Source organism: Balaenoptera musculus, chromosome 18, assembly GCF_009873245.2.
Source record: "Balaenoptera musculus isolate JJ_BM4_2016_0621 chromosome 18, mBalMus1.pri.v3, whole genome shotgun sequence".
NCBI lineage: Eukaryota > Metazoa > Chordata > Mammalia > Artiodactyla > Balaenopteridae > Balaenoptera > Balaenoptera musculus.
In genome coordinates this window covers 9,411,345-9,425,065 of record NC_045802.1, presented here as the reverse complement: position 1 = coordinate 9,425,065, position 13,721 = coordinate 9,411,345, and the positions used below count along the sequence as shown (strand labels likewise).

The window sequence follows — 13,721 nt, the reverse complement described above, 5'->3', positions numbered from 1 at the left end:
ACTGGCCTTTCTCATAATTATGATGAAAAGTAAAGAGAAAAGAGTTTAGCAAGACAAGATGATATGAGATTAAAAACTACAAAATAATTCCCCAAATCCACCACAAAACAAAATAATTTTAAAAACTGAAATACCTAACAAAGTTGTGTAAGAGAAATATTTAAATTTTCTTCACAGAGAAAATTATAAAACTTTAATGAAAGACACATTGTAGATGAGCAAACAAAGCAATGGGAAAGAATAGAGGCTGTGTATGATATGAATGTTAGCACTGCAGATGACTGGAAGAAGGAGAGATCAGTCCATAAATTCTGCTGGGAAAGTTGGTTACCCTAATGGAGAGTAGAAAGAAATGGAATCCTTAAGTCACAGCATACAAGAAAAAGCAAACAAATCAATTCCAGATGGATTAAAATTTTTATATGTGAAAAGAAAACTTTAAAACTTTTAGAACATATGGGAGACTATTTTTATGACAATGGCATAGGAAATGATTTCTTAAACAAGATATAAAAGCATTAACTACAAGAGAAAAGAATGATAAATGTAGTTAAATTAAAATTAATAACTTTTGTTCAAAGGGCACAATGAAGGGAGTGAAAAGACACACCATAAATGAGATTTTATGCATTTTAGAAACATACTTCAACATGTACCTGAAAAAATATTAGTGTGTGTAAAGATTACCTATGAGAAAAAGACAAACAATCCAAGAAAAAAAAGCAAAAGACATGAAAAGGAATTTCAGAAAGGAGGCAATATGAATGATGACTAGACATATAAACTTTCTTAGTAACCAGGGAAATGCAAATTAAGACTATACTGAGACACTTTTATATCTATTAGATGGGCAAAAATTAAGAAATCTGACGATAATGTGTGTTATACACTGCTGAGAGGAAAATAAGTTTTAACAACCATCTTCAAAAATAATTCAGCAATAAAGTGAAAAGTTAAATATGTGTACAAACTGATGTTCATCACTATATCACTCTTGTGAATGTACCCTGGAGAAATTTGTGCTCATATGCATCAGAAGGCCTCTATAAGAAATTCACAGGAGCACTGTTCAAAAGAGGAAAGAAATGGAAATACTCCAAATGTCCATTAGGAGAATAAGAGATATTTCACACAGTGATATAATACAGAGTAATGAATGAATGAATGAACTACAGCTAGACTTGACAACAAGGGTTATTCTAAGAAACATATCCATAATGATAATACCAAGTCACCCAAGAATATATACGGTATAAAATAACTCTTATAAACTTCAAGAACAAGCAAAATTAAACAAGTACATGTTTAGAGATAAATATATGGTAAAATGGTGTTTTGTTTTAGTTAGGGAATAATAAACCAAAATTCAACAAAGTGGTTACCTGGGGCAGGAAAGAAACGGGAAGAAAAGTTTGGAGAATAATAAAACCAGGTGCTAAGAGTTCATGGGTGTTGAATCTTTGCAGGCAAAGTTTCAAAAGAGGAGAATAATCAAGAGATTTGAGTCTGGCACTAAAATTGCTTTTCTTACATAAATGATGGCTGATTCTGAAAGTGAAAAAGGTTAAAAGGTTGAGCAATGTTTTCATCACTGTCACAGAGGTAGAAGGAAAAAAAAAGTGGAATTCTGAGTTCAATAAAGAGTAGAGTCCTTGTTAAAAACCCTAGACTTGTGGGGGGATCCCAAATAAAAACATCTTAGACATAAAAGTGACCAGAAAAAGAATCAGCCTGTCAAAAACTGAAGCCTCGCTTCCAATCACTGCAGTCTTGACTGAATGAATGTGATCTGACAATAGCTCAACTGCCTGTCAGAAGCAAAAATAAATCCTGTTTGGAAGAATTATAAAATCATCCAGAGCCTCAAATTATCTCTACAATTTTTTGTTCACAAAGTCTATAGCTCAATCAAAAATAACGTGTGCAAGATAAGACTTGACCAAAAATCAAGCGAAAAACAGACAAGAGAAAAAGAGCCCCTGGAGATCCAGATATTGAGGCTAACACACATAAACTTTAACATAATTAAAGATGTTCAAGGATTAAATAATAAGAAAAAGAATTTTGGCAGGGAACTAAAAGCTATATTTAAAAACTAAAGGAAATTACAGAAAATATATTAAAACTGCAATTAAGAATTCATATTTATAGGTTTAACATAAGATTAGACAAATCTGGAGAGAATGAGTAAATTCAAAGATGGGTCAGAAGAAAACAAAACTGAGGCATGAGCAAGCTGAAACAGGTATACCTCTGAGATACTGCAGGTATGGTTCCAAACAACCACAATAAAGCAAATATTGCAATGAAATGAGTTACACAAATTTTTTGGTTTCCCAGTGCATAGAAAAGTTATGTTTACACTATAACATGGTCTATTAAATGTGCGACAGTATCATGTCTAAAAAAACAATGAACATACCTTACAAAATACAAAACAATACAAAAATATAAAAAGAAAAAGCTATTACAATAGCAACTATTAATAGTAATGACTATTTGGGTCTTTTGTCCATTTAAAAAAATTGGGTTGTCTTTTTGTTGAGTTGTAATCGTTCTTTTATAGAGTCTAGATAAAAGTCTCTTATCAGATATGATTTGCAAATATTTTCTCCCATTCTGCAGGTTCACTTTTCCCTTTTTTTTCAAATTGATAATTCTTTTTTTTAAAAAGGAGATATAATTGGCATATAACATATTAGTTCCAGGTGTACAATGATTCAATATTTCCATATACTATGAAATGATCACCATAATAAGTCTAGTTTTCACCCATCACCACACAGTTACAATTTCTTTTTCCTGTGATGAGAACTTTTCAGATCTACTCTCTCAGCAGAAACTTTCAAATATACCATACAGTATTAATAACTATAGTCACCATGCTGTACAGTACATTCCTTGACTTATTTATTTTATAACTGGAAGTCTGTACCTTTAGAAGACTCCCTTTACCCATTTTGCACATCAGCCATCCCCTGCCCCTGACAACTACCAATCTGTTCTGTGTATCTATGAGTTTGGGGGTTTTTGTTGTTGTTGTTGTTATTTGGTGTTTTTTAGATTTGATTCCGTGTGTAAGAAAGATCACACAGTATTTATCTTTCTCTATTTCACTTAGCATAATGCCCTCAAGGTCCATCAGTGTTGTCACAAATGGCAAGATTTTTTCTTCTTTTTTATGGCTGAATAATATTACATTGTACATATACACCACTTTTTCTTTATCCATTCATCCAATAGATGGACATTTAGGTTGCTTCTATGTCTTGGTTATTGTAAATAATGATACAGTGAACATGAGGGTGCAGGTATCTTTTTGAGTTAGTATTCACATTTCCTTCAGATAAATATTCAGAAGTGAAATTACTGGATCACATGGTACTTCTATTTAAACTTTTTTTTTCCTATTTTTAATTTTTGGAAGATCCTCCATACTGTTTTTCATGGTGGCTACATCAATTTACATTCCCACCACCAACAATTTATATTCCCACATTCTCACCAACACTTGTTATTTGTCTTTTTTATATTCGCCAATCTAACAGGAGTGAGGTCCTATGTTATTGCGGTTTTGATTTGCATTTCCCTGATGATTACTGATGCTGAGCACCTTTTATATAACTGCTGATGATTTGTTTATCTTCTTTGGAAAAATGTCTCTGCCTATTTTTTAATCAGATTTTTTTTTGCTATTGAGTTATCTGTGTCATTTATATAATACGGATATTAACCCCCTTATCAGATACATGATTTGCAAATATTTTCTCTCAGTAGGTTTCCTCTTCATTTTGTTGATGGTTTCACTTTCTTGATAATGCCCTTTGATGCACAAAAGTTTTACATTTTGATGAAGTACAATTTATCTGTTTTTGGTTTTTTTTTTTTTTGGTGTTTGTGCTTTTGATTTCTCATGTAGGGATACACTGCCAAATCCAATATTAGGAAATTCTCCAGGATTTTACTGTTACTTTTGTTCTAAATCATATGTATATAATCTATTGTTTCATACTTTCTTAATTATTGTAACAAGGTATGATATCTAGCAGCGTAAGCCCTCCAAGTGTCTGTAATGATGACTTCTGCTGCCGCTGCTCCTCCTCCTCCTACGACTACTTCATCATCATCATCATCATCTTCTTCTTCTTCTTCAAGATGATTTTGGCTATTCTTACCCTTTTGCATTTCTACTGAAATTTTACAATCAGCTTGTCTCTTCTCCCTATACCACTCTACCCCAACATATACACACACATCTGGCTAGAATTTTGATACCTATTGTATTGAACTATAAATCTGCAGATAATTTTCATCATTATAGTATCACCATCCCATTCCATGGTATTATAATCCTGACCTTTTCATTTCATGAAGACAGTATATACCTTAGGTGGCCTTTAACTTCACTGAGGAATGTTTCTAAAACATCTGTGTAGAGGTATTGCTTACCTTTCTTAAGTACATTCCTAGGCATTTAATGGTTTTTGATGTTACTGTAAATATAATTTTCAATATTTATTTTCTAATTGCTTATTATTGGCATAGAAATATAAAGTTACTTCTTTTTTACACTGACTTTGAATCCGGGGACCTTGTTAAACACAATTTTTAATTCTATTAACTTTTGCATTCTTTTAGGATTTCTCCGTTCATAGTAATAACAGCTTTTTTTTTTCCTTCATTCTTAATGGTTTTCATTTCTCTTTCTTCCTCCTAGAATGGCCAGATCCTTCAAAACAACACAAGTGGTGATAGTGGATATTTTTATCCCATTCCCAATCTCAGGGGGAAAAGACAGAGTAACAGTAACTAACAGAAGACTTGAGGACTTCTCAATGTCATATATAGAACTGTACACAACCCAGTTCTGACACACTTTCTGTCAACTTTGTATTTAATTAGCATATTCTGCTTACATGTTATGTAAATAGTGATTACGGTTAATTTGCCACCTGAGGGACTTCCCTGGTGGTCCAGTGGTTAAGAATCCACCTGCCAATGCAGGGGACACGGGTTCGAGCCCTGGTCCGGGAAGATCCCACATGCCACAGAGCAACTAAGCCCGTGCGCCACAACTACTAAGCCTGCGCTCTAGAGCCCGTGAGCCACAACTACTGAGCCCGTGTGCCACAACTACTGAAGCCCGCACGCCTAGAGCCCGTGCTCCGCAACAAGAGAAGCCACCACAATGAGAAGCCCGTGCACCGCAACAAAGAGTGCCCCCACTTGCCACAACTAGAGAAAGCCCGCATGCAGCAACAGACCCAAGGCAGCCAAAAATAATTAATTAATTTTTTAAAAATTGGCCAAAAAATAAATAAAATAAAAATTTGCCACCTGATATTCTTTCAGTTTGTTCTATCAGTTTTGTGTTCATTTTCATCTTCTTCTTGCCTTATTTTTGGTTAAATATTTTTATTCCATTCTCCTCTTTACTGGCTTATTCGCTTTATATTTTCCTATTCTTTTAGTAGTTGTCCTAGAGAGTAGTGGCCTTAACTTACTGAAGGCCTATTTCAATTATTCTGTCTTAAACTTTCAGAACAGTAGTAGGTTCAGTATTCTAAGAAAACTTAAAATATGTCAACTCCCTTTATACTCTGATGCTTACTGTGCTCTTGTTCACACAGGACCATTACTCTTCTAATTTTATGCAGTTAATATTTATTTAGATTTACCAACATATTTTCCTCTTTCTCTTGTTTTTCACTCTGTTCTGTCTCTGTGATAATTTGCTTTCTACCCAAAGAATTAAAGTAGAAATTCTTTTAGCTGGGATAACTGCTAATGAACTCTTTCAGTTTTTGTTTGTCTGAAAATGTCTTTATTTTGCCTTCCCTTTTAAAGGATATGTTCTCCAGGTTTAGAATTCTAGATTGGTACATTTCTTCCACTCGATAATTTGAAAATGTTATTCCATTATCTTCCATTTTCTTATCTTTTCTTTTGAAGTCAAGTGACAGTCTTGTCCATTTGAAGGTTTTCTGTCTTTTTGCTGTGAATGCTTTTAATCTTTTCTATTTTGATTGGTTCCAGTTTTACTATGATGTATCTGGGTGTGCTTTGTGTTATATTTATCCTACTTGGGGCTTCTACCTGATCTTGAATGTATAGCTTTGATGTCTTTCATAAATTTTGAAAAATTGTCTGGCATTATCACTTCAAATACTATTTCTGTTTCATATTCTCTTTCCTCTCTTTCTGTAGTTCTAATTACACTCTAAATATACAATATTTTTTTTTACTGTGACCCAGCTGTCTGACATACTTTTTGTATACAGACAAAAATTGTTTCATTAGGCTTCACAGATACTGCATTTTTTACAAATTGAAGGTTTGTGTCAAGCAAGTCCATCAGTGCTATTTTTCCAACAGCATTTGCTCACTTCATGTCTCTGTGTCACATTTTCATAATTCTTGCAATATTCCAAATGATTTCATTATTATTACATTTGTTATGGTGATAAGTGATCAGCGATCTTTAATGATACTATTGTAATTGTTCTGAGGTGCCATGAACCACTGCCACATAACATAGCGAACTTAATTAGTAAATGTGTGTGTTCTGACTGCTCTACAGACTGGCCATTCCCCCATCTCTCTCTCTCTCCCTCAGGCCGCCCTATTCCCTGAGACACAACAATGCTGAAATTAGGCCAATTAATAACCCTACAATGGCCTCTGTAAAGTGTTCAAGTGAAAGGAAGCACTGCACATCTCTCAGTTTAAATCAAAAGCTAGAAATGATCAAGCTTAGTGACGAAGGCATGTCAAAAGCTGCAATCAGCTGAAAGTTACACCACTTGTGCCAGTTAGCCAAGTTGTGAATGCAAAGGAAAAGTTCTTGAAGGAAATTAAAAGTGCTACTCCAGTGAACACGTGAATGATAAGAAAGCAAAACACCCTTATTGCTGATATGGAGAGAGTTTCAGTGGACTGGAGAGGAGATCAAACCAGCCCAACATTCCCTTAAGGCAAAGCCTAATCCAGAGCAAGGCCCTAACTCTCTTCAATTCTGTGAAGACTTGGTGAGGTGAGGAGGCTGCAGAGGAAAAATCTGAGGCTAGCAGAGGTTGGTTCATAATATTTAAGGAAAGAAGCCATCTCTATGACATAGAAGTACAAGGTGAAGCAGCAAGTACTGATGCAGAAGCTGCAGCAGGTTATCCAGAACGTCTAGCTAAGATCATTAATTAAGGTGGCTATGCTAAACAACAGATTTTCAACGCAGAAAACAATCTTCTACTGGCAGAAGATGCCGTCTAGGACTTTCATAGCCAGAGAGAAGTCAATGCTTAGCTTCAAAGCTTCAAAAGGACAGGCCTACTCTCTTGTTAGGGGGCTAATGTAGCTGGTGACTTTAAACTGAAGCCAATGCTCATTTATCATTCTGAAAATCCTAGTTTTAAGGTTTTCTTTTCACACATATGTGTATATATCTAAAAACACAAAGACGTGCATAAAACTCCACGTAACTGTAAGGGGTCAATTCTCCAAGACCCAAACATGCCATGCCTTACCCCAAATACTTACATACTGGAGACAGAGAAAATCACTATTTCTGTCCCAATGTTTTCTCCCAAGGCTCTTTTAATTCTCTCTTGTATGTATGAAAGGCAACAACTACTATCATACAGCCATATTATAAACTAACCTGTCAGTCTTCACATTTTTAAAAAAAGATGTCATTATAAAAATTAAACCCCTATAAAGTTGAAATAGACAGAATCAGGTGATATTTCGTATTTATCAAGGAAAGTATTCCAGGTCATAGTCCTATGCTCAACTAAAGAGATGTTTCAATGTTGCTTCACTTACAATGGAGATACAGCATGTTGAAAAGATAAGAAAACCTAAAATAAGTCAGCCAAATTGAAGTGTTATTTACATCATTTCACTTCTCTCTTTGCTGCATAAAATTTTAGAAGATAGCATTATGAAGAACACACATCTAAAAAATAAAAATTACCCGATCATTCATGAGAAGATCCTTCACAATGAAAGTAGCTACCAAAGACTTCAAAGGAGCAGCAAACTGATCCGGTGCAAGGAGAGCAATATGACCAATAGTAACCAGCGGTGTTATGAGATGTTCCAGGTTGCTTGGATCCAGGCTCTTATGCAAAGGCTGAAAATGAGGAAAGGAAAATGATCAACTCCATAAACATGCAAATAAGCTGTTCACATATTTCACCTTCAAATTTTAAAAACTACAAAAGTTCCAATACATGGTTTAAGTAGTAGCTCAAGCTTACATTTAAACTTTTATAGGTTATTTATGTAGAAGGCATCATATTTAAATATTTTCAGTTTTGCCCAAGTTATATTTTAGAGGTTAGGTAAAGAACATTTCAGCATAAAGAATCATATTATGTATCATATATTTTATGACCACATACATAAGTATGTTAGAGACTGCTAAGGCTCACCAATATCCACTTCCATTCAAGGATGCCTATATGTGCAGTTAGGTGAGGATGTGAGTAAGTTCTGGTTACCAGAACAGGAATGAAAGTGAGGTATGCCATGCCTGTACTGAGGCAGATATGAGCAACGTATCTTCTCCACATTCTCTCTCTTTACTCACTGGCTGTCTTAATACCAAGGATCCGGTGGGACTCAAAGAGAAGCCACTAGTCAAAAAGGGTCTGTGTGCCTAAGCCACTGATTAGAATACAATCAAAGCACCCAATTAGACTTTTTTCAGGACCAAGAAATAAGTTTTATTATGTATAGTCACATGGATTTTTGTGGATTTTTATAGCATCAAATATTAAGTACCATAACTAATAAAATTATTTTTATTATTCTAATAGGAAACCCAGCCATTAATATTCATTTTGCCATGACAAAAGAATGAGGCTCTTTATATACTCACATAAATTGATATCTAAAATATATCGTTAAACTTTTAAAATAGGAAAATCAGAAGAGTGACTACAGTATACTATCATTGGCATAAGGAGAGGGGGAAGGGACAAAATATGTGTGTATTTTGTGTATTTATATTACTTGCATATGAATAAAATCTCTCCAGAAAAGTACATTAGAAACTGATAACACTGGCTGCCTCTAAGAAACTGGGTGGCTGGGGATACGGGGGTGAAGCAAAAGAGAAAACTCTTTACTCTTTAGTATTTACTACTGGATATTTGTTTTGTATCTTTTGATTTTGAAGCAGGTGAATATATTATCTATTAAAAATTTTAATGGCACATTTTAATGAAGAATTGATGCTCTATCCTCCTACACTGAACACCAAGAATTCTAGGCTTGAAAAACAACACAAAACTGTTCTTCCCAACACACTGGGGCAATATGAGAGGCTTCGTTTAGTCAAAAGTATATTTAAATGAGTTTACTTCTTGCTATTCTCGATGACCTCCCTCAGTACCTCCATTGCACATCTAAGTGATAACTTGTTGTTTACAGTGTACTTTTTTCAATTCATTTATTATAATGTATGACAATTTTCCACAGTAAGATAATAAAATCATTTCTGAAAAAGCAAAATAAATGGCCAGTCCCTGGATTAACAGTAACCTCATAAAGGCCATATGTCTCTATGAAACCTTTTCTCAGAAAGCCAGCCAATCTTGTATGTCATAGTAGAAGGATTACCGGTTAGGTTCTTGTAAAGATAAGTAACAGATATCAAAAATGAAAATAAAAGTACCCTAAAAATTCAAGTTATTATCAGCATTATCCTCCTCCTCATTATCATTGGAAGGAACAAAAAGGAGATTATTCAAGAAAAACAAAAGCTTTCTAGAAATCAACATGAGTTCATTGAAGTCATCCTCTTATTAAAAAAAAAGACTATAGAAAGTATTTCCACCCCCAAATTTAAAATATATTACTATTTGCTATCTATAGCAAAGATGCTGTTTAATAAAGAAAACTTTTTTCCTCCTTTAGGTCTTTAACATAATATATGAAAATGACAAAATTAGCATAAATATTTCTAAAACAGAGATAACAAGTCTAAGTATTTATGGTGGGTTAGTTTCAGCATAATTTCCAAATTGTTTTGACTTCATTCAAAGCTCCTAAACTAAAATTATAAGTTAGGATTTTATAGATTTTCTGCTTAGCTTCTATTTGTAGGAAGAATGCTAAAGACAGCCCCTGATTATAAGAGCTTGTAATGAAATTGCAATGCTTAGAAAGGGTAATAGTAATTCCAAGTACAGAAAAAATAATATAAAATACATATTGAAAAGATGGTCAGTAGACATTTGGTCCTATCCAATACATCCATAAGACACTTGGTCTACACACAAAGGTCCTCGATATTTGTTCATATTTGGTCCTGTCCAAAACCATTTGGCATGGACCAAATATGCCCACAGACATTTTGGAGAGCACCAAAATATCAAGGACCTTTTGGTGTGGACCAAATGCTCTGCAAGGGAAAAGGCACATTTTAATCTGACATAAAATTATGTCAGTCATTGAAGTACAAACTTAAACTTATTTACCTTACATTACAAATTAGTATGGATTTATAGAACCCCACACTTCAGTAGTATCTCATATATAGAAATCTAACTTTCAAATCTGTAAACTGATAATCATCTACTACCTACTGTCAGTAAGTGGGATTTTATATGTAATTACTTACTAATGAAAAATAGTTTCCTAATACTAAATGTATAAAGTAATGTCAAAAAATATTATACAACTGTTTGATTTCTGAATCTGAGTTAGCATTAAACATCTGAATAATCAGATATTTTCTGATTTTAACCGCCCATCAATATTGATTATACTAATTCAAATTCTGAAAATAAACTATAAAATGATACATCTCCAAATGTGAACATCCTATAAAATCATTCATATTTGTTTTTTAACTATAACATGACACAAACAAAAAACTTTTCTCTTTACCTCAAATATCTGTGCAAACTGTGTCTCTTTACTAGAAAATATCGCATGGATACAATGAATAGCATATTTGGCTTGACGGGGGGGTCCTTTTTTAGATTTGTGATGTAAAACAGGAAGCAAAGCTCTAAAAAAAAAAAAAAAAAATTAAAGAAAAACAATTAACCAGAAAAAACAACATGACTTCCACTAGATACTTTAATGCTTGTATTTTTTAAGTAATGTTTTGTAAAAACAAAAAAAGTCATAACATCTACTCAGACATTTTCAATCTATAATTTCGCTTTATAAATATCCATATTAAAAATATAATCCAAATACAAGTATTTTTTCCTTTTTACTTAATAATTATAAAAACAAACAAGGATGGTGACCCATTTCTTCTTTTTAATGTCATTGCTTTAGCCTTTTCTATTTCATTCTCACTGGTACCACTTCAGCTAAGCTTCTGCCACCTTACACCTTCTTTCTCCAGGCTCTTCCTCTTCCAATTCACCTTTTACTTTGTGCCAAAACAACCTACATGAGCAGAAATTTGATCATTTAACCAATACAAATTGAGCACTTACTACAGTGCCAGGCACTATTAAAAGTCCCAAATCCTTGCCTTCATGTTACCAGCATATTAGGGATAAGACACATGATTACAAAAACATATGATATGTCAAATTGTGGTAACTCCTGTAAAGGGAAAAAAAGAAGCAGAAGAAGAAAAAGAGGACAGGAATAGGGAATGCAGCTAAGTGTGTAACAGTGTTACAATTTTAAATAGGGTGCTTATAGACGTGCTTATAAAGTAACATTTGAGCAGAGTTCTGAAAGAGGTAGGGAATGGGTCATACAGCTACCTGGAAGAACATGTATGTATCGTATCATTCCACTATATAAAAAGTTAAAATCCTGAATAAAGCAGAATCTCTTAGCTCAACTATTATGAATACATCTCACAGTGAAAGCAACTTCTGAATCCTCGCCCTTGCCCAATAACAACCCAGTGCTCCAGTAGAAAAAAAAATTAGAGATAAAATAATTCATTATAATAATATAAGTCTCAGAAAAGATACCAACAGCAAAATATAATTTTAAAAAAATGACAAACTGAAGGGAAACTTTGCATTTCATGTTACAGAGAAAGGGTTAATATCCCTAAAATGTAAACACCTACAAACAGAGAATGAAAAGACCAACAATATCACAGAAAAATGGGTTGGATCTAACAGAGTAGAAAGCTCTTCAAAAGAAGATAAACAAATTACCCAATTGTATGTGAACAGATGTTTATCTTCACTCCTTTAAAAACATATATAAATACAAATTAAAACTATACTCAGAGGACTTCTGCTTCAGATTAGGACAGTATATCTGAGACTGGGTTTACTCTTTTACCTTAAACAAGCAGAAAACAAGATAATATGTTAATGGTTTCAGACACTGGACAATAGGAAGCACAGTGCGAAAATCCGTAAAGATGGGAAACAAACTAGAAGAGCTCTACATCTGCCCCCAATTACTGCAAGGAGGTAGTTTCCAGACTGCAGTACAAGAAGTAGAGACCCAAATAGAGCCTGGTGGTTGCCTGCAGTTGAGGTAGACAGGAATGAGAATTCAGGGAGGCCAAGGGAGCTATACTTTTTACAGCAAAGCACCACAAGGAGGGAGCTACAAAGAGAGAAAGAGAGCTGGAGTTCTGTAGACCTGAAGAGGGGTATCCTTGAGTCTTTGGCTGAATAATGATCAGCGTGATGTAAGAGCAAAAACTACCTAAGACCAGGAAAAGAATGTTAGAAAGAAGTAGGCCAAAAAACTCCCTACCACACACAGGGCCGGTAGCAATTCATGTTTCCACCAGCCACAGCAGAAAGACCTTCTAATATATAATCAGGACAAAATTAATCAATAGACACAGTCCCAGAAATGGCACAGGTGACAGAATTAGCAAAGACATAAAAACAGTTGTTATAAATATGCTCCATATGCTCATGAAGGTAAGAAGAAAACATGAACATGATGAGGACAGAAGTGAAATATATATATTTAAAAGACCCAAATGGAACTACTAAATATGAAAAATGTAATACCTCAAATTAAAAATATATACATAGAATAAAAGCAGATTATATATATTATAGAAGAAAAGATCAGTGAACTTGAAGACATAGCAATAGAAACTATGCAAAATAAAACAAAAGGGGGGGGGGGACAGGAAAAAAAAAAGAATGGCACATCAGTGACCTCCAATACAATATTAAGTAGTCAAAAATACATGCAGGGCTTCCCTGGTGGCGCAGTGGTTGAGAATCTGCCTGCTAATGCAGGGGACACGGGTTCGAGCCCTGGTCTGGGAAGATCCCACATGCCACGGAGCAGCTGGGCCCGTGAGCCACAACTACTGAGCCTGCGCGTCTGGAGCCTGTGCCCCGCAACGGGAGGGGCCGCGATAGTGAAAGGCCCGCGCACCGCGATGAAGAGCGGTCCCCGCACCGCGATGAAGAGTGGCCCCCACTTGCCGTTAACTAGAGAAAGCCCTCGCACGAACCGAAGACCCAACACAGCCAAAAATAAATAAATAAATAAATAAAGTAGCTAAAAAAAAAAAAAAGCCCAAATTTTATAAAAAAAAAAAAAAAAAAAAATACATGCAATTGGAGTCCCAGAAACCAACGGGGTGAGAAGGGGAGAACATTAAAAAAAAAAAAAGAAAGAAAGAAAGAATTACCAAAAAATCTCCAAATATGATGAAAATAAACCCACAGTCCCAAGAATCTCAATAAACCTCAAGCAGAAGAAACATTAAGTATAACATTCCAAGGCACATCATTATCAATTTGGTG

At 34.4% G+C, this 13,721-nt stretch overlaps 1 protein-coding gene across 6 annotated transcripts in view; it reads right to left on the bottom strand.

Annotated features, from left to right (window-relative positions):
• Positions 1 to 13,721, bottom strand: part of PDS5B (PDS5 cohesin associated factor B) — a 197,071-nt gene that overhangs the window by 42,712 nt on the left and 140,638 nt on the right. For all 6 annotated transcript variants that reach the window (XM_036831559.1, XM_036831560.1, XM_036831563.1 and 3 more), the window contains exons 20-21: positions 10,894 to 11,017; positions 7,970 to 8,128 (exon numbers count right to left, since the gene is read on the bottom strand). In XM_036831559.1, the coding sequence (XP_036687454.1) occupies positions 7,970 to 8,128; positions 10,894 to 11,017 (283 nt within the window). The remainder of the gene's footprint in view (positions 1 to 7,969; positions 8,129 to 10,893; positions 11,018 to 13,721) is intronic.